At 41.1% G+C, this 25,777-nt stretch overlaps 1 protein-coding gene across 5 annotated transcripts in view; it reads right to left on the minus strand.

The window, feature by feature from the left end:
- Positions 1 to 25,777, minus strand: part of HERC2 (HECT and RLD domain containing E3 ubiquitin protein ligase 2) — a 234,718-nt gene that overhangs the window by 21,769 nt on the left and 187,172 nt on the right. For all 5 annotated transcript variants that reach the window (XM_061431346.1, XM_061431353.1, XM_061431374.1 and 2 more), the window contains 11 exons: positions 22,616 to 22,723; positions 21,051 to 21,182; positions 20,496 to 20,654; positions 20,294 to 20,412; positions 19,573 to 19,698; positions 18,975 to 19,130; positions 18,474 to 18,589; positions 18,176 to 18,374; positions 7,070 to 7,284; positions 2,450 to 2,627; positions 1,778 to 1,939 (listed from right to left, as the gene is read on the minus strand). In XM_061431346.1, the coding sequence (XP_061287330.1) occupies positions 1,778 to 1,939; positions 2,450 to 2,627; positions 7,070 to 7,284; positions 18,176 to 18,374; positions 18,474 to 18,589; positions 18,975 to 19,130; positions 19,573 to 19,698; positions 20,294 to 20,412; positions 20,496 to 20,654; positions 21,051 to 21,182; positions 22,616 to 22,723 (1,670 nt within the window). The remainder of the gene's footprint in view (positions 1 to 1,777; positions 1,940 to 2,449; positions 2,628 to 7,069; positions 7,285 to 18,175; positions 18,375 to 18,473; positions 18,590 to 18,974; positions 19,131 to 19,572; positions 19,699 to 20,293; positions 20,413 to 20,495; positions 20,655 to 21,050; positions 21,183 to 22,615; positions 22,724 to 25,777) is intronic.

The raw sequence follows: 25,777 nt of genomic DNA on the forward strand, positions 1-25,777 counted from the left end.
GAGACCCATAAGACCCGCCGCGTAAATGAACACACTGCTTGTCCCCAGAATTTACTCTCCCGACTCAGTTTGTCTTTATGGCAGCCCCACTCTCTAGCAAGCCCTGCACTTCACATCTGCCCTCCAGCCTTCCGAGACATAGAAGCCCACAGGGGAGGAGCAGGTAACAGGGAGGAGTAGCCAAGACAAACAGGGTTCTGTTACCAGCAATCCATCTGCCCAGGTTATTCCAATTAAAAACAATGGTGATTACGCCAGTATTAGAACCCACTCCCAGCCCCGCCCGCTCAAGGGTCCAGAACCTTCATAGCCAGCACCCAGACGTCTTGTTGGGATTCATTTACCTAGCTATCATCTTTCTTCACCTATCCATCTATGCTCCTTATTACTTGTTTCTGATCCCAGACTCAAGTTCTCATACTTAATTATAAATTTAAATTAGTAATAACTTAATTCTTTTAGTTTTTTCCTCACCCTACCCCCATCACAATGATATCAGTTAATATCCTCCAGTGCCCCCTCTCCCCAAGTACTTGACATTTCAATCCTGGTTAAGTCTAAAGCTTTCTCAGCATAAAAAAGTCAACAATTTTTTCATAAATGTGGAAACCATAAGCAACCTGTCACGTGGTTAAAATTCCATATAACTATAAGGGAAAAGAGAAAGTGGTGATTAGGACAAGGAGGCAGCCTTGAGTCCCAGATTTTCCAGCAACACCTGCCAAGGAGGCCCTGAGCAGCCACAGCCTCATGGCAGAGGTGCAGGTGCCGTCTCCTTCATCATGCCCTGCCTCTAGCCAGCACCTGCCAATGCCACACCACATGATAATGAAGCCTGTGGTGTCCACACTGCCCAGCATGGAAGCACATCAGCTCCTGAAATGTGGATACTGTTAAGCGAGGGAGTCAACTATAATTTTACTTACTAGCTCTGATTTAAGCTAACATTTTAGTAGTCATGTATGGCCAGTGGCTATTGTACTGAGCAGCACAGCTCTGAGAAGAACAGCTTGGCAGTTCCAGCTCACTCAGGTTCATATTCTGACTGGCCTTGAGTGGCTTCCCAGCCCCTCCCAGGCTGCCCATGCACCGTGCTGGCCTCTATTCCACACGGGCAGTCTCAGTACACCAGCAAGACAGGATGCCAAGCAGAGACAGCTTCTAGCTTTCTTTCACAGCACCTACACTCCCAAGTCCACAGCACATCACAGCTGCAGGCTGCTAGGCAGTCAGCAAGTGACCCAAGCACGCCAATGACGAAAAACCTCTGCCAACTACATATTCACAAAGGTAAAATACAGTTGTGACACAAATGTTAATAAACTACCCAGAGCCACTCAGCTCAAGTGAAGCCTCTTCTCTTGGCTTCTCACAAGATGTCCATCTAACAGTTTCTGACTAAGTCAGATGCAGCCTTTCAGCAAGTACTAGTACACTGCACAGCTACAGACCTCAGTAACCTGAAGAGTGTGAATGAATTGGTGGTTTTTCCTCAAACAGGGCTACATACTAATTAAAACCACAGACTATGTGATTCCTCACGTTCCAAGAGAGCACAAAACAGCACTTATATCTTTATACCTCTGGATCTTCCACTCACTTTTCACCCAATAACCCATTATATTTTTTCCAAAGAAGTTAAAGATGAAGTTAATGCGGTATAGGACAGGACATGAGCCCAGTAGGGCCCTGGGCTCGTGCACGCGGATGGTGCCATGAGCAACCTGAGCTACAGAGACCTCACACCCGAGGGCCCCAGAAACGTCAAGAGAAATACCTTCATGGGCACCTTGCAGCCATCACTGCCTCCTCTGCCCAGCTTGCCGTAGTCCCCATCCCCCCAGGACCAGACAGTGTCGTCATCCGTGAGGCAGAGGGTCTGGGCGTCTCCACTGCCACAGGCAACGTCGACCACACGGTGGCCCTGCAACGCCTCCACCTGCAGAGAAAAGGGACTTAGGGGTTATCTGACCACAACAGGAAGGAGAATCTCCCTGAGAGAGGCTGAGGATTTTTTTTTGTTTTTGGGATGCCTTTTTTAATTCTTCCCAAAAAACAGGTAATCTTAATAATCCTATAAGATAAGACAGAAGATACCCCTCACATATTCAAACTACAGGCATCTCAGCTATAAGAGGCAGGTCTCAGTGTCCAATGCTCAGTTCTGCCACCCTATGGCCTCACCCAAAAAAACTGGGCCTTCTAGGAGACAAAAGTCTCTAGGTAGATGCCAAAGCAATATTTACTAGTGTAGATAAAATTTCAACACTATCCTGTTTAAATGACCTATGGAAAATATACCAAGATGGTTTTCATTCCCACCAAAAATAAAACTGTTAACTCTGAAACTAAAATGAATCTGCAACAGGAAATACTTTTTATTTTTAAAAAAGGATAATGACAACGGCAAGCTGTCCCTCCAGACCTCCCAAGCAAAGCTTCTCCTCACCAGCTTCGGCTTTAACTGGTCCTCACTGTCACTGTGCCCCAGACGGCCATAGCGGCCTTTGCCCCAGGTGTACAGGTCCCCAGCTGCAGTGACACAAGCACTGTGGGCTCCACCGGCAGCAACATCAACCACCTCAGTTCCTCTCAGAGACTCAATGACGCGAGGACGGTCACACGGACTGCAAAAAACATCACCAAATATAGTAGAAAGAGTTTAATTCCTGAATATTTTTAAATTATTTAATATTAGGCTTCTGGTTTGCTGTTCACTTATTCAATGCACACCTCTCAATCTACATCAAGTCAATCATTAAAAAAAAGAAAATCAATCTGGAGGAATCCTTCAGGCCTGAACTCTAAATTACATAATACCCTACCTACCTTCTTTTATACAAACTGCCAAATGCCAGAGAAGAGATGTACAGTCTAAATCAAGGGGTAGCACTTACAGGTTGACTAAGTCTGGACTATAACCTGTTTTTGAAAGGCCAGTGAACTGAGAATGGGTTTTACATTTTTTAAGGGCTGTAAAACAAACAAACAAAACAAGAAAGAAGCATAGACAACAAAGATGGTATGTGACTGACAAAATATTTATTAGTATCTGGCCTTTTAGAGAAACAGGTTATCCACCCTTGCTATAAATCAACTTTTTATTTACAGACTCAAATAGTCTACAACGTGACCAAGCACTTTCTTTTTCTTGAGTTTTTAAAGCTCTTTTTAATGATTTCAGATACAAGACCTTAGTCAAATATATGATGGCAAATGTTTTCCCAGTCTGTAGCATGTCCATCTTAACACTGTCTTTATAAAAATTGTGAATTTCTTCAAAGAGAAGTTCACAATTTTTAAGAAGTCCAATTTATCCTATTTTTCTTTATTGAATTGTGCTTTTGGAGTTCTAGCTAAAAAATCTTTGTCTGACTTAAGGTCACAAAAGTTTTCCCCATGTTTTCTTCTAGAAGTTTTTAATTTTAGGTATATGAATTAATCTTGGATATGATGCAAGATAATTCAGGTTCAAAGATCGAGGTATTCCCTTAGGCAAGGCTGAAGATTTCAGGCTATGGTATGTGGAATTCAGGCTATAGTCCTTATTTCTGGACGGATTACTGGACATGTTGCACAGTCCATGCTTTAAACCAGATCTGAACAGAAGATCGGCTAGTTGGCCTAGGTAGAAAGTGAAGGATTTGGTTTAATTTTGTATATTAATGGTACAAGATAAGAATTTAGGTTCACTGTTTACCATATGGTTATTGAATTGTTCACAACCATTCACTGAAAAGACTATCTTTTCTCCAAAAACTTGTCTTTGAACATCTGTAAATTTTTCAATGCAAACTGTGAGGGACAAATCAAATTTCATTCTTCCATATTTATTGTGTCAGTATCTGCAAGTGCATTTTTGGACTGCCCATCCTGTTCTGCTCCACTGACGTATTTCTCTCTTTACAGTACCTCACAGTCTTGATTACTGTATCTTTATAATGAGACTTGAAGTTAGGTGGTATCAGCTCTCCAACTTTGCTCATTTTCAAAGTTTGTTTTTACTATTATAAGTACTTTGCATTTCCACATGAATTTTATAATCAGCTTGTCAATTTCTACACAAATTTTGAATGGGAAGGGGTTGAGTCGATAGGTTAATTTGGGAAAAACAACAAATTAACAATATTGAGTCTTCCAATCCATGAACACAGTATACTCCTCCATAATTTTAGGTCTTTTACAATTTCTCAGTAACATTTTTATAGGTTTTTTTTGTTGTCTATAAGTTATCCTATCTTTGGGTCAAATTTATTCCTTACTATTTCAATTTTAGGGGAAGGGTGCCATAAGTAGTATTTTAAAATTTCAATTTCTGATTGCATATGTAATATGTATAAAGACACACAATTGACTTTTTTTGATACAGGAATGTTTCCTTTGTCTACAACTGACTTTTATTTACTGATCTTCTATCCTGCAACTTTGCTAATCTCACCTCTTAATTCCAAAAGCTTTTCTGTAGATACCATCAGATTTTCCACATAAATAATTATATTATGTGTAAATGGACAGTTTTAATTCTGAATATTCACTGGAAGGACTGATGCTGAATCTCCAATACTTTGGCCACCTGATGAAAACAGCTGACTCATTAGAAAAGACCCTGATGCTGAGAAAGATGGAAAGCAGGAGGAAAAGGAGATGACAGAGGACAAGATGGTTGGACGGCATCACCAACTCAATGGACATGAGTTTGAGCAAGCTCCAGGAGATAGTGAAGGACAGGGGAGTCAGGTGTGCTGCAGTCCATGGGGTCACAAGGAGTTGGACTGAGCGACTGAACAACAACAAATTCTCTTTCCAATCTGAATGCCTTTTATCTCTCTGCATTGTTGTATTGCACTTGCTAAACCTGCTAAACAATGCTGAACACAACTGAATACAACAAGACAGGGATGTCCCTGTCTTGTTCCTGGAGACAGGAAAAGTGCTAGGTCTGCCACTATCAGGCACTATGTTAGTCCTAGGTTTAACAGAGATGTCCTGTATCAAGTTTAGGAAGTTTTCCTTCCTTCCTATATTGCTGAAAGTTTTTTTTTTTATCAGAAACAAAGGTTAATCTGCCAAATGCTTTTCTGCCTTTCATCCATTGAGATAATCAAAATAATTTTTCTTTTTTATACTGATCAATTTTTTAATGTTAAAACAATTATTCAATTTCTGGCATAAACCTCACTTGGCCATACTACTTTATCCTTTTACATACTGTTAAGACTCAATTTTCTAAACTATTAAGAATTTTTACATCTATGTCAATGAAGGATATTAGTCTGTATTTTCCTAATAATATCTGAGTCTCATTTTGATATAAGAATATAACTGTCCCCACAAAATACTAAATTGGGGCAAATTCCCTTCTTCACTATTCTGAAATAGTTTGTACAGAACTTGTATTATCTGTTACTTACATGTGTGGTAGAAATCACTAGTCATCTATATGGTCTTGAAGACTTATTTGTGGAAAATTTAGTTTTTTAAATAGACACAGGGCTATTCAAGTCATCCTTCCTGAGTGAGCATTAAAGAATACGTGTCCTTTGAGGAACATGTCCATTTCACCTCAACAGTTAAATCCGTTTGCATAAAGTTATTCAACATACTTCATCTTTCAGTAACTACACATCTTCAGTGATGAAAACTCCCTCATTCCTGATAGTCCTACACACTCGTGTGTGTGTGTGTAGAGATAGATCAGTTTAAATGGAGGTTTTCATTGATTACACTTTCTCAAAGAACTGATTTATGTTTTCTTTCATTTTCTTCCATTTTTCTGTTTTCTATTTCATGGATTCTTGCTCTGATCTTTCTTTCTTATTTCCTTCCTTCTGCTCACTTTATCTCTCTTATTCTAGTTTCTTTTTTTTTTTTTCCTGCTAATTATGAGTAGTTTATAATTCTAGTTTCTTAAAGTAGAAGCTGAGGTCATTGTTAGGGACCATTTTTCTTTTATAAAAAGGCATTTTATGCTATAAGTTTCCTTCTAAGTACTGCTTTTTCTCGATCCTACATATTTTTACATGCTGTTTTCACTTTCACTCAGTTCAAAATTGTTTCTAATTTAGCTCGGATTCTTTCTTTGACCTATCAGTTATTTTAACATGTTTTACTTACTTTCCAAATTAATGGAGGATTATACATTATTGATTTACTCAATTTCTAATCAATTCCATTGTGGTCAGAGAAAATCTTTTATATAACTTGAATCTTTTTGATTTATGAGATTAGTTTTCTGGCCCAAATTATGATCTATCTTAGCAGCTGTTCCATGTGTACTTAAAAAGAATGTCTTATTAAGTAAGTAGTATTCTATTGTGATCAAGTTGGTCGATAAAGTTGTTCAAGTCTCCTGACAGATTTCTATCCACCAACTCTAGCAGTTATTGAGTTGTTGTTCAGCTGCTAAGTCATGGCCAACTCTCTGCAACCCCGTGGACTGTAGCACTCCAGGCTTTCTTGCCTCTCAGTCTCCCCACAAGTGAGTGACAGTGCTCACCTCTGGAGATCACTGAACACACTTTATCGCCTGTTACTCAATGCCTTGAGGGCTGCTGTTTCATGTGTCTTGCCTGGTGCTTTAGTTATTTCAGATGCAAAGGTCCTGTGACTCCAAAGTGGCCTTTAGTTCCCATTAATTTTTAAAAATTACTGAGTGTGGTTGTTTTGTGTAAAAAACTGTGTCATCTGTGTGTTCCTTTCCCCTCACTGCCATTTGCTCTGTATTATAGGTATTTATAGGTTTAGCATCTGCATGTTCACAAAATGCCAGCTATTTGTGGAGAACTAGAACCAAGGTAAGCAGCCTCAGGGGAAAGGACAAGATGAAGCTCATCATACTTGGTAATCAGAAATCAAAATTCAGATTTGATGTCCCCCAACAGAGAGGTCATGTAGACGAGCCTAAATAATGTTACATGAATTATTTCTGCTAAATAAGTCACTAGGTTTGAGTAGATTATTGCAGATGTTGTCCTTAAAAACAAACTGCCAATATACTATACAAGCATTAGCACAAATAAAATCAAGAAAAGGAAAACATAACACTGAAAATGATGTTTTCACAAAATACCTTCTGTTGCCATGCCCCAACTTCCCATCTTCTGCTTCACCCCAAGAGTAAACTTCTCCTTCTGAAGAGAGGGCAAGACAGTGTTTTCCTCCTGAGTTCACAGCTACTTTCTTAATGAACACATGCTGAATGGATTCAAGTAATGTGGGGGTGGACACCGATTCTGTCCCTCCAACTCCTAGTCTGCCGCCCGCACCATACCCAGTGGCATACAGCTACAAGATAAAATAATACAGGCATCATATTTTTATCTAAGGATCCTATATTTTAATACTCAATAAATCAAATCAATGCCCTAGGTATTTTTACCACAGAAAAATGAAATTTAAAATTAAGACTTTATTTTTGCTTTATCAGAACTCTAAAAATTTAAGAAAAAATTACAATGAATAGAAACCCCAAATTCAGAAAATGTATTTTGAACATACGTCTTTTCCCTGAAAGTACTTCTATTTTTGTCTAGAATAGCAATTACAATTAATACCAAGAAAAGCAAAAACACTTTAATTATCTATTATATGCAACCCCGGAGAAGGAAATGGCAACCCACTCCAGAATTCTTGCCTGGAGAATCCCATGGACAGAGGAGCCTGGCAGCCCATGGTCCACAGGGCTGCAGAGAATCGGACACAACTGAAGCGACTAAGCACACGTGCACACACTACATGCAAATGCCAAATAACACCTACACAAATACCCACAGGAAAAGTATACATATATCAATATTTCAGCAAAGCAGTATATAAATCACATAGTAGAATATACTATTTTTTCATTCATTCTAGGTGGGTAATTCATTTAGGATATAAAACATCTTTATCATTAAAAAAAAAAGTCAAGACTGCCATTTCCAAATGCATGTCAAACACCCCTCCTGTAACAATTTAAAGGCTGCTTCACATTGTTTCAACTGGTCTGCTGCACTGACACAACAGGAAGGAAACTTGAAGGCCCAAAACAAGAAGTAAAACCAAGAATTCAGACAGATAAAGGAGCCCAAAGTCAGTTTCCCCTGGGAATGTTTTGAGGATCTCAAGTGCACAGGGTGTGGGGGGTTAGGAGTCAAGCCCAAAGGGAAACTGTGTAAAAAGAACAGGCTGAGAAGGGCTTCCTCTCACTCAGACTGAATGAGAACTAAGAAGAAAACAAAGAAAGTTGTCTTTCTCAACCTTAGGATTGAATGAAAGGGTGGAAAATCTCTCCTGAGAATTCATAACCACAAAAGCTGGTCACTGAGTTGGTTTTCAGTCTGAATTAATGCTACCTATGGTCTAAATTCTGTAGGTAGAGAATTTAATTTACAATGCCTTAGACTTGGAGTACCCTAAACTCTCTTTTGATTAGTGACTTTAGACCAGACCTCTAACACCACAAACTTCTTAACCAGCAGAGGCAGGAGAGAACACTATGTGAAAAAGCAAACAAATGTGCTGGCTTCTCTTTTTCTCTTCATTTAGATATCGCCTGATCCCTCAGGCTCTGCCTGGAAACTTTCATGGAGCTATTTCCAGGCAGTTTTCTATGCTTCAAAAAGCTGTCCCATCCTTTCAGAGTCCTACTTCTTGCAGATATTTAACTAAGATGTTAATAGATTCTAATAGTTTTGGATATCATTTTTTAAAATGTGTCCATTAATTGCATAACAAATCTAAATAAAAACAACAACAAAAAAAACTAGGCCTCATCTCAAAGAATTTCTACATAAAATTTTCCAAGGAAAATAGTCAGATCATAGTTTTAAAAATTCCCATTATCTAAGAGTGAAAAGAAACAAAGTCCAATATTATGTTTAAAGAAATAAAAACTTGAAAGTATCCCCAAGGAATGAGAGACTAAGATAACACAAAGCAGAACTTCCAGAAATTAAAAAAATAGAGTTTAAATTAAAAGCCCTGATGCATAAAAGAGTTATAAGCAGGTGAAGAAATATTAGAAAACTAGTATATGGCTCTAAGGAAATTATCCAGCATATGGCAAAGAAACACGGAAAGAAGAGGCAACAGAAAAGAAGAGAGAACTGGGAATAGATCTCCTCATTGAACATCAATTAGAACTCGGAGTTTTAAGTACAGATCATAGAGAAAATATGGCTGAGAGGCAATATTTGAAAAAATAATGTCTGAGAATTTATCAGAATGTTAAAAGACCAGTTCCCTAGAACCAGGAAGCTCATCCCTCATCCCTCACCACCTGGTTAAAAAAAAAACAATAAAAAAGGACAGGAAAAATAAAAAGAAATTGACATCTAAATATATCATAGTGAAAGTATAAGTCACTAAAGAAAGATTTTAGAAGCAGATGTTATACAAAGGAAGGATTTAACTTTCATTTGGGTAAAAATTAATCTGACTGCTGACATCCTAGGTCATGATCAATGAGGGCCAAAAACCAGAAGAACAAAACTTTTAATAGACTGACTAAAAATAATGGTCAACCGAAAATTTTATACTCTGGGACATGGCTTGGATTGCTACCCACAGGCCAAATCAGGCCCACCACCTGTTTTTTATTAAAAAAAGAAAAGTTTTATTAGAGCACAGGCACACTCACTCATTTTCATATTCACCACAAGCTGCTTTCATAATTGTAACAGAGATCAGATTGTATGATTCCCATAGCCAAAAAACACTATGGCAACCTTCACAGAAAAAGTTTGCAACACTGACCTAGAAAAAGGACAAAATTAAGATATTAAAAAAAACAATCAGGAGATTAACCAACAACAGACCCTCACTAAAAGAAACTGAAAATACATGTTTAAAGTATCAGTAGAAGGACTGACCACCTGCCCTGCCTCTTGAGAAATCTGTATGCAGGTCAAGAGGCAACAGTGAGAACCGGACATGGAACAACGGACTGGTTCCAAATAGGAAAAGGCTGTATATTGTCACCCATTTAACTTATATGCAGAGTGCATTATGAGAAACGCTGGGCTGGAATAAAGACTGCCGGGAGAAATATCAATAATCTCAGATATGCAGATGACACCACCCTTATTATACAGTGAAGAAGATATGCAGATGACACCACCCTTATTATAAAGCAAAGAAGAACTAAAGAGCCTCTTGAAAGTGAAAGAGGAGAGTGGAAAAATTGGCTTAAAGCTCAACATTCAGAAAACTAAGATCATGGCATCTGGTCCCATCACTTCATGGCAAATAGATGGGGAAACACTGGAAACGGTGACAGACTTTATTTTGGGGGGCTCCAAAATCATTGTAGATGGTGATGCAGCTATGAAATTAAAAGATGCTTGCTCCTTGGAAGAAAAGTTATGACCAACCTAGACAGCGTATTAAAAAGCAGAGACACTATTTTGTCAGCAAAGGTCTGTCTAGTCAAAGCTATGGTTTTTCCAGTAGTCATATGGATGCAAGAGTTGGACTATAAAGAAAGCTGAGCACCTAAGAATTGATGCTTTTTCCCTGTGGTATTGGAGAAGACTCTTGAGAGTCCCTTGGACTGTAAGGAGATCCAACCAGTCCATCCTAAAGGAAGTCAGTCCTGAATATTCATTGGAAGGACGGACGCTGAAGCTGAAGCTGCAATCCTTTGGCCACCTGATGTGAAGAACTGACTCATTTGAAAAGACCCTGATACTGGGAAAGATTGAAGGCAGGAGGAGAAGGGGATGACAGAGGATGAGATGGCTGGATGGCATCACTGACTCAATGGACATGAATTTGAGTAAACACCGGGAGTTGGTGATGGACAGGGAGGCCTGGCGTGCTGCAGTCCATGGGGTCGCAAAGAGTCAGACACAACTGAGCGATTGAACTGAACTGAGAAGGAAAATTATCCCAGATAATTGAGGACATAAGAAATAACTGGTGAGAAAAGATGTGTATAACATTTGGGTAAATCCAGAAAACTATATGGTCTATATAAAAAAACAATAATAATAATGTTTATTATTAGGGACACAGGTTAGGGCCAAAACGCAGAATAACAAAGGATCAGCCTTTCTTATTTGGGAGGAGTACAGAAATACTGACTAACTTTAGATTTTAGATATGTTAAAACAACCAGAAAACTCCAGAAAACAGAAAAAGAGTGCCGGGAGCCGGCATATTGCATACTGAGTGCATATTGCATATTGAGTGCAGCACTTTGCACAGCATCATCTTTCAGGATCTGGAATAGCTCAACTAGAATTCTATCACTGCCGGGAGCCAGCGTGAGGAGCTCCACCCATGACAAAGGTCATGAGGAAGGAGGCTCGGCATACGCAAAGGCGGGATCGAGCCTCAGGAGTCCCCCTGGAAATTCTCGAGCATCTACCCCCAAAACCAGAGTCTGCCTACTTTCTGCTTTGTGCTCTCACCTACACCTCTGACTTTACGGGGGGCTGGCCCCCACTACCTCTCTCTGAAAAAAGTTAGCTTACAGCTCCAGGTAATAATTCCTGGGTGTGACAGTGTTTAACCTACAAACTCCTTTGGAAATCCTCTAGCCTGCCTGAAAAGGTTTTTCCGGCCACATGTGATTGTTCAGAGCCTCCCAACTGTGAGAGGCAGGAGATGTTCTAAACTGTCTAAACACAGATTCCTTTGAGTAGTTAAAAGATTGATTAGAAATTGTATTGGTGAAGGGTTTTTCACTTATTGGGCCAATGTTTGCTGCTAAGTCTCCATACTCCTTACCTACTGTGTCCTTGGCAGTGTATTGATTGATATAATGGGAGTATAGAAATGTAAGTAGTAGCCTCAATGTTTGTAACCTTGGACCCTTGAGTTAATTCTTTTCTTGATTGAGCCCACCTCACCTTTGCCCTATAGGAATGCAGCTTTGTCCAATGCTTTTTTGGAGGCTGGTGCCTGACTTTGGAATAATCACCTTTAGAGAAAGATAAGTTTCTTAAAATGTTAACAGGCCTCCTGGCCAGAAGATGATGTAATTCACCTGAACTTTTGCATATGATAAGTTTGAAAGCCTGGCTTTGATTAGGACCAGGAACTGCTGTCCTTGCATGACTCCACCCCTTCCCCCATTATCCTCTATGCACAACTTAAGGTATAAAAACTACTTTGGAAAATAAAGTGCGGGCCTTGTTCACTGAAACTTGGTCTCCCCATGTCGCTCTCTCCCCCAAATTCTGGCTGAGTCTCCATCTGGAGCGCGGAACCCGCCATGCTTGCTAATTATGCCTGGGCTTCTAAGATCTGACCGGGGAGGCCTCAGTGTCTCCTCTCCTTCGGGAGAACGGAAGGATGCCTGCGGCCTATGTAAGTGGTGCAAACTTCTTGTCTTGAAGTTTTATTGGTCTCCCGCATAAACCAAGCTACTCAGCCTCTTTTCTCCACTGAATTTTCCTACTGAGCTATCCTCATCCTATTACTCTTTATATCTTTGATAAAATATTTAAATAAATAGGTCGCCAAGGCCGTCCCCGCTTCAAATACCCTGGATCAGCCGGGGCTGGTCCCCGGCAAAAGACAGCTACACTTCAACCCTTGATACTTCTAGGTAGCATGACCTTGATACTTCTGGCGGGTAGCCTCTGATTTGCTTCCCAGAGTCCCTGCTTGCAGGATTCCCACCCCTATGTAATCCCTCCTTAGATGTGGGCTGAGCCCAGTGACACTCTCCTAATGGATAGAATATAGCAACAGGGATGACATGTCACTTCTGCATTAGCTTGCACAAGACTGTGACTTCTGTCTTGCTCGCAGGCTCTCCTGCTTTGACAAAGCCAGCTGACATGTTGTAAGATGGCAAAGAGCTGAAGGCAACCTCAGCCAATAGGTCATGGCAAGCTGAATCTTCCTCAGGCCAGTCCTGCAGCAACTGCAGCCTGATGAGAGAGTCTAGGTTGGAGGACCAACCTAAGCCACCCAGACAGACTGTGACATAATAAATTTGTATTGTTTTATGTAAACTGTTGTAAGTTAAATATAGTATCATAACCTGACGTGCAATGGATAAGACAAATAAATATATTATGATGATCACACTCATGACCCTGGGTGTCCCTAAAATTCCAAACACAAACCAATATGTGTGTGTGTGTGTGTGTGTATGTATGTATACACAGGTGTGTGTGTATATATATATATAAATATTTATAAATATAAAAATAAAACAGAACCTAACCAAGTAAGGTTTCTTCAATGAATGCAAGACCGTTTGATACAGGAAAAGCAGTCAATCTAATACACTATATTAATCTTTGGCCCCCTGATGCAAAGAGCTGACTCACTGGGAAAGACCCTGAAGGCAGGAGAAGGGGGTGACAGAGGATGAGATGGCTGGACAGCATCACTGACTCAGTGGACATGACTGAGTTTTGAAGAAACTCCAGGAAATAGTGAAGGACAGGAATGCTGCAGTCTATACAGTTGCAAAGAGTTGGCCATGACTTAGCGACTAAACAACACGAGGAGAAAAACATCTGTATGTTAGTGTTTTAAATGTAGAAAGTTTGACAGAAGTCAATATCCATTCATAACTAGAAAAAGATGCAAACTTCCTTAATTTGATAAAGGGCATCTGTCAGGAAGCATTTAACAGGAGGCTTCCTGTGTGCTGTTTTGGATCTGTCATGAATCCTCTGTCCCTTAGCAAACTACTCCCAGGGGCTTAGGAATGCATGCATTTCCTTTGTTAGTTTTTCCATACGGTGATAAGTAACTATTTACGACCCTCTTCCTTTTTATGAACCATACAGTAAAAGTGATTATTTACGACCCTCTCTCTTTCATATAGATGACCTCATGTTTCCTTGATAACTTGTAAGTTTTGATTTTATCTCTGCTGGAAATAGCTACCTTGTAAGAGAGTATAAATACCCACAAAATGTTGAATAAGACACCTTTGCTCCATCAGAGCTTTGGGCCCCGTGTCTTCTCTCTCTCTCTCTCTCTCTCCTCTCTCTTTCTCTCTCTCTCTTTCAGGCTAATTCTCTGGAGTACAGAGGCCCTCTGGGTTCACTTTCCTGCCTGGGCTTTTAAGATCCTCTCCAGAAGGTGCTCTGCCCCTTCACCCCTTCGAGAGGGCGCCTGAGGCCTTCGTGAACAGAGCAAGCCCCGTGTCAGGGACGTCACTGGTTTTCTGTGTAAACCAAGGAATATCAGCCTCTTTCTCTCTCCTTTACTTTCTTATTGCCGACTCCAGACCACCAGGTTCCAGTCCATTAAAGGACTTCAACAGGCATCTATCAAAATCTCACAGTGTGTGAAGGATCCCATCACAGTGTTTCTTTTGCAGCCTAAATTAAGACAAAAAGAAGGTCCATTACCACCACCCCTGTTCAGTATTATACTGCAATTCCCACCCAGCCCAATTAGCTCCATTTCTCTGTAAAAGACAGGTGAACTGAAAAGGAATGAACAAAATTTATCTCAGAACATGAATTTATAAAGATGATACAAAACAGTTTGAGATACTAAGAAAGAAGAATATAATAAAATCACTAGACATATGGGCCACCCTTTGGATGAGGGCTTCCCTTGCGGCTCAGTTGGTAAAGAATCCATCTGCAATGCAGGAGACCTGGGTTTGATCCCTGGGTTGGGAAGCTGTTCCGGAGGAGGGAACAGGTACTCACTCCAGTATTCTGGCCATGGAGAATTCCATGGACTGTATGGGATTGCAAAGAGTTGGACATGACCGAGCAACTTTCACTTTCACTAGGCATACAGTCAATATATAAATATCAACTATTTGAACGTATCAGTAGCAATTTTTTAAAAGACAGCATTATGGGAGAACTTCCAAGACGGTGATAGAATAAGATGGGAAAGTCACCTTCCTCTCCACAAATACATCAAAAATACATCTACATATGGAACAACTCCTAAAGAACACCTTCTGAATGCTGCCAGAAGACCCAGACTTTCAAACAGGCAAGCCAATCTCCTTAGAATGAGGTAGGTCAAAAGATAAAGGTTAAAAAAACGAGACAAAGGATTTCAGGATGGGGACCTGAGCTCTGGGGAGACAGCTGTAAAGGAGGAAAAGTTTCCACATACTCAGAAACCCCTCATGGAAGGTGGGGCAGGGGGGGAGCTTCAGAACCTCAGAGGGGAACACAATGGCGGGGGCTCGGAAGGCAAAATGGAGAGAACTCACCACAAAGATAGCTGCCAAACATTACTTCCCAGGTGAGAAGCTGCTCATACTGCTGGCCTAGAACAAATCGGGGCTGAGTGCTGAGGCTCAAGCTTTGAATCTCAGGGAGAGGTCCTGATTTGGCCAACTGTGAGAATACTCTGAGGACGTTAGTAGGACACAGCTGAGGGAGTCCAGGGAAAAAACTGAGCATCCCAGAGAGACAAAATATCGTTGCCACTGGAACACTCCAACTCCTACTCCATGCATTTGCAGACAGCAGTGTGTGCCCAGGTGGTGGCTGTCAAAACCAGCAAAACTGGTAGGAGAGCCAGAGGCAGAAGTGACACGACTGCAGTTTACGTAAACATAAGTGACTAGACACTGCCAAAACCAGGGCAAGGGCCTGAGGCAGCAGACAAAAAGCCGTCACTGCAGTCCCGACCCCAGAGGCGGCAGCTGCCAACGGCTGTGAGCAGGCACAGGTTACTGCCCAACCCATGCTGGGAGTCTATGCAGCTTGGTTCTTCCTAGGGACCCACAAATTGAGGTATATTCCTCTGGGAGAGCACATGACCCGCCTCAGACTATGACAACATCTGGCAAGTCTAACGCCGCAGGCACTACTTAGTACATCCTAACTGTGGCTGCCACATTCCACCCTCTCCACAGCCCAAGGGAACAAGTGGGCCCTAATAAGCCTTGGCCTTCTCCGCCTCTTACCTGGCTAAGGAACAAACACTGGAGGATAGCCTATAAGCAGAGCTAATCGATCAAAATCACTAGAGTTGATCAACGAATATAACAGTCATAGGATATATTAATAAAATTAATATACAGAAATTCCTTGCATTCCTATACACTAACAGTGAAAAATCAGAAAGAGACATTAAGGAAACAATCCCATTCACCACTGCAACAAAAAGAAAATACCTAGGAATAAACTGACTTAAAAAGACAAAAGACTTGTATGCAGAGAACTATAAGACACTGATGAAAGAAATCAAAGATGACACAGAAAGATGGAGAGCTATTCCATGTTCTTGGAAGAATCAACATCATGAAACTGACTATACTACTCAAAGCAGATTCAATGCAATCCCTATCAAACTACCAATGGCATCTGTCACAGAACTGGAACACAAAATTTCACAATTTTTATGTAAACACAAAAGACCCCAAATAGACAAAGCAACCTTGAGAAAGAAAAAAAAGCTATAAGAATCAACCTTCCTGACTTCCGGCTATACTACAAAGCTACAGTCATCAAGATAGTATGGTTGGCACAAAAAACAAAAATAAAGACCAATGGAATAAGATAGAAAGCACAGAGATAAACCCACGCATCTATGGGCATCTATCTTTGACAAATGACACAAGAACATACAATGGAGAAAAGACAGCCTCTTCAGTAAGTGGTGCTGGGAAAACTGGACAGCTACACGTGAAAGAACAAAACTAGAACACCTCCTAAGACATACACAAAAATAAACTCAAAATGGATTAAAGATCAGAAACTATAAAGCTCCTAGAGGAAAACACAGGCAGCACACTCCTTGACATAAATCACAGTAAGATCCTCTATGACCCACCTCCTAGAATAATGGAAATTAAAACAAAATAAACAAGTAGGACCTAATTAAACTTGTAAGTTTTTGTACATCCAAGGAAACTATAAACAAGGATAAAATAATTGCAATTATTTTCTCCAAACTCTCAGAATGGAAGAAAACAGCTGCAATCCAAAATATACAAGTAGCTCATGCAGCTCAATATCAGAAAAACAAAGAACCCAATCAAAAAATTGGTGGAATATCTAAACAGACACTTCTCCAAAGACATACAGATGGCCAACAAACACATGAAAAGATGCTCAACACTGTTCATTATTAGAGAAATGCAAATCAAAACTACAATGAGTTATCACCTCATAACAGTCAGAATGGCGATCAGCAAAACATTTACCAACAACAAATGCTGGAGAGGGTGTGGAGAAAAGGGAACCCTCTTGCACTGTTGGTGGGAATGTAAATTGATACAGCCATTATGGAAGATAGTATGGAGATTCCTTAACAAGCTAGTCTTAGTTCAACTACCATATAACCCAGCAATCGCACTACTAGACATATACCCTGAGAAAACCATAATTGAAGAAGACACATGTGTTCACTGCAGTACTATTTATAGTAGCTAGGACATGGAACCAACCTAGATGTCCACTGACAGGTGAATGGATAAAGAAGCTGTGGTACATATATATAATGGATTATTACTCAGCTACAAAAAAAGAACGTATTTGAGTCAGTTTTAACGAAGGGGATGAACCTAGAGCCTATTATACAGAGAGAAGTAAGTCAGAGAAAAACAAATATTGTATATTAACACATATATATGAAATCTTTAAAGACGGTACTGATGAACCTATCTGCAGGGGAGCAATGGAGAGGCAAACATAGAGATCAGACTCGTGGGCACAGTGGGGGAAGGAGAGGGAGGGATGAACTCAAACAGTAACACTGAGGCATATACAGCACCATATGTAAAACAGATGGCCAGTGCAAATGTATGATGCAGGGAGCTCAAACCCAGTGCGCTGTGACAATCTAGAGCAGTGGGATGTGGTGGGAGGTGGGAGGGAGGTCCAAGAAGGAGGGGACATATGTATACCTATGGATGCTCATGTTGATGGACAGCAGAAACTAACACAATAATATAAAGCAATTACCGTCCAATTAAAAAATTTTTTAAAAGACAGCATTATGATAGCAGACAAAAAAGTAATACATCAAATGAACTGATTTGCAAATAACTATAATACACTTTTGTATGTATGCTGCATTTCAAAGTAAAAAATTCTAAAATCATAGAATACATTAAAGATTATACAGAAACACTATAGAATTTATGGCATACTGCTTTCAGTATACCATGAATACTATTAATCTTGAGATAATGTTTTAGTACACAATCCTTATACACACTATGAACTCAACTGCCCTCTAGCCACAGCTGTCTCGCAGTTTCGATGTCAGTGTGACAGAAAATACACCTTCTTACCTTCCCATCAGCTGTCACTGCAAAGAGCGTCTGCTCTCCTCCAATTAGTTGCACAGGTCTGAGGGCTGCAAGGGCTTCACATGGTGTAGGGACTTTAACTTTTGCACCTTCAATGCCCCCAAGCTGACCCCTATGATTATGACCCCATCCATAAATTGTTCCACTGCCACCAGCAGAAAGAGTCCAGTCATCTGGTCGCCTGTAACAAACATTAAAAAACAATTGACATGGGAAGAACTCCATGTTAAGCACCATTTTCCCAGAGACAATATTAATTCTTGTTTTGGCTATAGTCAACCTGTTCATCCACTGCACAAGCTGTTCATCTTGCTCTCTTCTAAAAATGCTGTGACTCTCATGGAGAACGTCCATGTTTTCGCCATCTGCCATTAGTTCACGAATTTTCTTAGCCACCTGGACAATATTATTATGAGATTATAAATCAAGCACTCATCTCTCAGGAATAAAATAAATAACACTAAGGCAAGAAGACAGGAGAGGAGGTCTTCCCAACCAAGAAAATGAGGGAATGCCAACATTGTGATTTTAGGGTTAATAATCAAAACCAAGACTATATTACATTGAAGATATTTTAAAATGTCTAGGCAGTATCATTATATCTTTACTAAAAACAAACTTTAACTGAAATTCAGTGTTATTCATTTTCAACTATGTGCTTCTTTTTTTACGATATTCCTTGCCAAGACAGATGTTACTATCTTGTAACACTGGCATCTTTTTACACTATAAAAGAAGACACTTTGCATCCCTAAAGAGGTTCCAAAATAAGGTACAATACCTCATCGAGAAACAGACGGGGCAGCGACGTTCTCTTGTCCAGGGCCACAGCAACACGGGAGGCCATGCAGTACCTCCGGAACCAAGCCCACTTGTGTGTTTCAGCACAGCAAGGGAGCGTGTCTAATTCCAGGTCACAAGCAAGAGCTACTAGTACCTGCAGCCAGCAAAAATTAACAACACAGGGATACTCAGACACAGCGAACATTCTACTTCACCAGCACTGCATGACCAAAGACAGCCCCCATGCAGGCTCTGTGTGGGTCTTCCTTCACAATTCCTCACTCCAGATAACTGCCACATGCCCAGCAAGGGGCGTGCCATCACCAATGATGTGGATTATTCCTACCCAGTTCCTAGTGATACACCCGACAACAGGAACCCAGATCAGACCACGGCTACAATACTTGCCACCTAAGTAAAAGCATCTAAAAGCACACTGTTATTAAAGCACAAGAGCTTAGACCACACAGTCTTGAAACTGTTTCACATTCACCTTCAGTACCTATACCTGTCCTCAGGGATGCCTGATATTTGATGTACTGTACTTGACAGCTCTCTGTGGTTCTCTCACCACCTCAAAACAAGCCAAGAATTACCTTAAAGAATGGGCTGTGCAGTAGCTGCTTGCCACCTCTCACAATAGGATCTTCATATTCAAACTGCCTTTGCAAAGCTTCTGGAAGGCCTTTCACCAAAGCAGCAAGAGCACTGCCTGAAAAACTCTTTTAAGAAAACAACAAAATTATAGCCCATACTAGGAAACCAAACTCAGGAGAGTTGAGTGTTTTGTTTCTATGAGTCAAATGTTTAATTATACTGATACTATTCTCCCCTAAAACAAGTGATTGATATTTATAAATGGGGAAAAAAATCTAAAAAGACACAATGAATACTGAAATTAAAAAGAAGAGCATGAAAATTCACTTCAGAATATTTGGTCTTAATTTCAGTATAACAAAAACAGTTCTCCCAGGGAACCAGAAAGGAATTTCTGCTTCAGAAACCTCCATCTCCAACATGGTTAAGATAAGCATTCTTTTAACAATAACTACTTCATCCAGCAAAACAAAGGGGATGTGGTGAGTTAGACTCATAAAGCTATTCTCATAGCCATCTACATGGGGCTGTTTCTATAATCAAAGTCCAGCCTGCACTCAGTATAATAGCAACATAAAGGGAGTCTGAATGCAAGAAAGGCTGTCTTAGTCCTATGTGAAATTTCCCAACTCTTCTGTGATTAAGAAGTTAAAATAATTAAAGCAACATTTTAGTCCCAAAGGGTCACACAACTAGAAACTATAATGTAATGTTTCATACCAGAGCTCTTGTTTCCCCATCATTATCTCCAAGTAGCCTGTTTATGTTAATTGATTGTCCAAATTCAGTTGTAAGAAGCTTCCTCAGTCTTTGAAGGGCCCACATTCTGTGACTGGCAGCTGAAACGAGAAGACAGAAAAGTCAGAGGATGACCATTCTTCTCAAGAAGTAAGACAGACCTGACAACAGAGGTGCCACTTACCCAAGGCACTCAGCTGTGCACAAGCTGCCAGGGACGCTGCAAGGCGGGGGATGATGCTTCTGTTTGAGGCAAGGTTGAGCCGGAAGTCCAACAAACAAGTTACCAAGTCCATGGACGGGCACGAGAGGACACAGCGATCAGAAAGTAGGTCTTTAGGGCCTGAAGAAAGGTAATTATAAATGTCCCCTTGTTGGGCAGGGCAACAGCTACCCCACAAGGAGATTCACCCAAAGTTGAGTGCGTCATCCACATGGATGCTACGGCTAGAGGGCTGCACCACTGTCGTGTCACGTGACTACGCTCCACACACTGACATTTCACCTGAGATCTCACACGGCTGAAGAACCGCAACCAGCAACAGCTGGAAGACTTTGGGTGAAAACAGAGAGCCACATCCCAACAGCCAGAAACTGAAGCAGCTCATGCAGTTCTGAGCCTTGATGTGGTGGGGCCTTGGGCAGTGCTGGGTCCCAACACAACAGAAGGTAGACTACAAGCACCAAGTGAAAATTCGTGTGTATTTCCCTTGCTTGGATCACCAACCCCCCTCCTCACCTGCAGCTGGCATGATGGGGTAGACTGTGAAGCGCCAGCCCCACCCATTCACAGACCCATCACTGATGAACTTCCACTTCAACTCATCCCCCGGGATGCGCAGTTCGCTGGACCAGTCAGACCACTCCCGGCCTGGGGGACAAAAGCACACTGGTGGTGGGTTTACCCCTCATCAGATCAACATCAACTTCCTTAGATACAAAGTCACTCACATCCTGTCTGAACGACAGCTGGCTCCTCTAGCCCACTGCCCAGGTGCGTCCACACCAAGGCCTTCAGCTCACACTGCAGCAAGCAACTGGGAAGCAGAGGACAGGTAGGCAGTGCCCCAACAGAAGACACTCAAACACAACCACAATGCTATGTGAGAGGCCCACAGAGCCAGTTCGTGCTCACACCAGGGTCAGGGCCTACAGAAGTTTCTTTGAGAGGGTCTGATGCAATGGTTATTACCCAGGCAGCCAAAGAGAAAGCCTCCATCTTCCTCAAAGGGGAAGCAAGTGTTCAGAGACACAGGGCCCCCACTGAAGCACAGGGGCGGTTCAGCACACATGAGCCACTCTCCAGAAAGAGGAGAGTAGCCTGCCAGAGCTTGCGGTGCCCTGGAGAGGAGCTGGGGAGACAAGCTTACAGTGTGCCACCCCAAATGAGCTTCCACTTAGAGGAGCCATCAGGCAGCAGTGTGGGAGTAGCCTGGAAGGGATCCTGTTGGAAGCAGAGAAACTGGAAACATGTCAGAACACTACTGCATACTACAGTGACATCTGTCAAACTGTCAGAAAAAAAAAAATCCATGCTCATCTGTGATACCACTTCATCCAAAGTAACCTCTTGTGAGTAAAATTCTACTGGCACACAGCCAGGCCCATCATTTATATTTGGTCTGTGACTGCCTTTGCTACAAAGGCAGAGGGGAGTAGTTATGTTAGGAAACATTTGTTGACCCTGGCTCCAGATGAAGAATAAAGATATCTTAAGAGATCTGCACACACAGACACATATACACCTGCACTGATGATTCTAAAAAACACAGTGAAGGGCATTTATCAAGCCCCCAGACAGAGTGATTCACTCTTGCTCAATCTCACGGAGCACATCAGAGCAGGGAGAGGCCCAAAGGAGACCCCTCCCATCTACTCCAGTACTGTCCACCACGCGCACACAACACTTACTCAGAGGGGAGCCTAACTCCTCACAGCAATCAATTAAAAAATAAAACCTTTAAGAAGCCTTGTAGTATGTCAACCTTTACCGTGCATGAGTCTGACAATCCCAAACATCTTACAGCACCATCTCCACTGTCTAGGTGAGACTGGACCCTCCCGACAACCAGTGCCCCCAAGAAGGACCGGCAGTCATACTGGACACCAGTAGTCCCACCCATTGGTGGGGAGGTACATGCATCACTTAATAAATCATCTTACTGAAAGCACAGGGGAAAACAGATAAAACCTACTGTATTTTGCAGTTAGGTCACTTATTGTTCTCTCGTGAAGTCGCACGTGAGAATGAAGCAGTAATGTGCTAATGGTTTCTACAAAAGCAAGCTCAACTCCTCTTCCTACCTGACCGCACGGAGACAATCCTGTTGACACCATCCATAACTGTGAGAGGGTCATGGCGCCTTTCGGTGGAGCACTGCCGGTCAAACTCCACCCTGAGTCCCTCTGCACCTGGAGGACAAGTAGGTACAAAAACAAGGTAACGCTCCCAGTCAACATACCACAGACAGGGCCAAAACCACACCACACAGAAGCAGTGAGTCTAAAATGATGTGCAACAGCCACCGAAAAGCAGAAAGGAAGAACTAACCTCAAAAAAGAAGGATTCCTCTCCCTCCAACTCTGCCTCCCACAAAATATTTCACCCATGATGAAACAATTGAAGACACTCTCACTTGGCCAACTAGTTTTGTGGTCTCACTTCTGGAAAGATTTTCATGCTATAGCCCTAACCAGACGACCAAGCTTTATTATCCTGCTCCCCCACATTTTAAAAGCCATATAAAATCATGTCCACCAAGAATTTAGCATTAGATCTAGAGTCTTCTCTGGGACAAATTAGCTTAGAAAAGAATCAGTGAAGGCTATGACCTGGGTTACGGTGGAGGGAAAAGGTTGGCAAAACAACTATAAAATCACTCAAAATAGTAAGAAACAATGATTCCAGGGCTCTTCAAATCAATTCAAGGCGAACAAACAAGCCGAGAAGAGTTCATTCACGGAAAAACTGCCCAACTCAGGTAGGGACAGTGAGAGCCTATGTGTTCTCGCCTAGGATTGCCCTGTGCGGCTGCAGCTCAGCTTTACCAGGATGGGACTCTGTCTCCAGTGACATGCTAACTGGTGCAAAGCAGGCGCAGTGCCTGGGCAGAGATCCTAAAAGTCAGAGAGTGGGGAGGGTAACTGAGGACATACAGAAAAGCTTGCGTCTTTGCTGGCTTAAGAATGTGGTGTGGCTGGGCGGGTGGCAGACATGAGAACTAGCCAGAAATCTAACAAGAAGATTCTGGAAGTCAGAGAACAGAGAAGGGCTCAATGAGGACGTCATGGAGGCCTGGGTGACTCGAGGCACATATCCTCAAGAAAACGGAGAGTTGGGTGTGCGTGTGCATGTGTGTGTGCATGTGTGCGTGCACTTGCGCGCACGCACACACACACACAGGAAAACTGCCAAAACACTGACTTCCATGCCCTCCCTTGCTTCCACCCACAGAGATCCATCCACAGATGGGGAAATGAGCAGGCTAAATCAAGCAGATGGAACAAACCCTAAAAGTCAGGCTAGAGAACAAAAATCAGAATTATAAAGTAAGCTAGGATATCAGTGAATATGTGACGCAGGGAAGAGATTTTAGAGAGTAATTCCAGGCATCTTACAAAATAAATGCACAAAACCACCATAGAAACCCAGCAACAATTACAAGTCTTTTTTAAAAACTCAGAAACCAAGTGTCACAACAGAATCTAAAATGTCTAAGTTTTCAACAAAATATAATGAGATATGCAAAAACACTGAAAAATGTGAGCCATACGCGGGAAGAAAATCAGACAACAGAAACTGACCCTAATGGGCCAGATGCTGAACCGAGTAGGCAATGACTTCAAAACTATAATAAATATGTTCAAAGAATTCACAAAAACAGTGAAAACATGATAACAAAGGAAAATATGATAACAATGACTCTGGGTCCTTAGACCTTTTTGTATAGTTCTGTGTATTCTTGTTGTCTCCTGTTAGCCTCTTCTGCTTCTTTTAGGTCTGAACAAAGCCCCAAAACACACGACAAAAAAACAAATATAAATTTAAAAAGTAAGCAAATCCACGATTACAACTGGGGATTTCAAAATTTAGCCTTCAACAACTGACAGGACAGATAGAGAGAAAAATCTGTAAAGATACAGAAGATTTCAACAAGACTACCTACCATCTTGAACTCTTATATACCTCTTTATCTGGCTGTTCATCTGTATTCTTTCTCATGTCCTTTATAATAAACTCCATGGAGGGGCAAAGAGTCGGACATGACTGAGCGACTGAACTGAACTGAACTTACAATAAACTAATAAACATAAGTAAATGCTTCTGTGAGTTCTGTGAGGTGCTATAGCAAATCAATTGAACTTCACTTCTGACTGGCATTTGAAGTGGGTGCCATCTTGGTGGGACTTAAGCCATTAACCTAGTGTCAGGACTGAGTTAAACTGCAGGACACCAGCTGATTTTGCACAGCTGCATGATGTGTGGAAACCCTCACATGTCTAATGTCAGAAGTAGAGTGCTATAGCTGGAGAATAGAGGAGACACAAGTGAGGGAGTTTTCATTTTTACTTTTGCTATATTTTATACAGAAAACATATTCTGTAAATATGTTTTCATGTTTATGGAAGAAGAATACCTACCCTACAAAAACTCTTTCAGAGAGTAGAGAAGGGAACATGCTACAATTCAATCTGTAAAGCCAGTATTACTCTAATATCAAAATGAGATCAAGATGTTACAAGAAAGGAAAGCTACATAAATAAATTTTAGTTTTTAATAAAAAAATAAAAAGAAAGGAAAGCCACAAACTGACACTATTCATGAAAATAGGTCAAAAAATCCTTAACAAAATATTAGCAAGCCAAATCCAGCAACATATACTATAGATTATACATTGTGGACAATTATGATTTGTCTAGAAATGCAATACAAGTTTAATATCCAGAAACTGATTCATATAACATGCCATACTAATAAAGGATTAATATAGAAAACAGTATGTCAATACACAGAAAAATCATTTGACAAAATCCAACACTCTCTCGTGATAAAATTTCCCCCACAAACTAGGAAGAGAAAGTTTCCTCAACTTGATAAAGGCATGTATGAAAAACCTATTGTTAACATACCTAATGCTAAGAGAATGATATGTATTCACTCTACTGGAACAAGGTAAGGATTTCCACTCTCATCCCTTGTATATAACATTAACTCCAGCTAGTCCCTATTCTAGCATAAGACAGAAACAGGTGATGTCTGTTAAATGTCACAAAGTATAACTGATTTGAAGAGGACGTCTACGAAACAAAATTTGGAAAAGGCTGTTCTAGTGTAGCAAGGAAAGGATTCCCTCCACAAGGGAGATATGATCAGAAACCCGTAACTAACTGCCTACGAGAATACTACTTCAGGCAGATGGCAAGTACAAAGTGAGACAAATGGCCTATTCCTGGAACATATTTAAG

The sequence above is a fragment of the Bos javanicus genome, chromosome 2 (assembly GCF_032452875.1).
Source record: "Bos javanicus breed banteng chromosome 2, ARS-OSU_banteng_1.0, whole genome shotgun sequence".
Taxonomy (NCBI): Eukaryota; Metazoa; Chordata; class Mammalia; order Artiodactyla; family Bovidae; genus Bos; species Bos javanicus.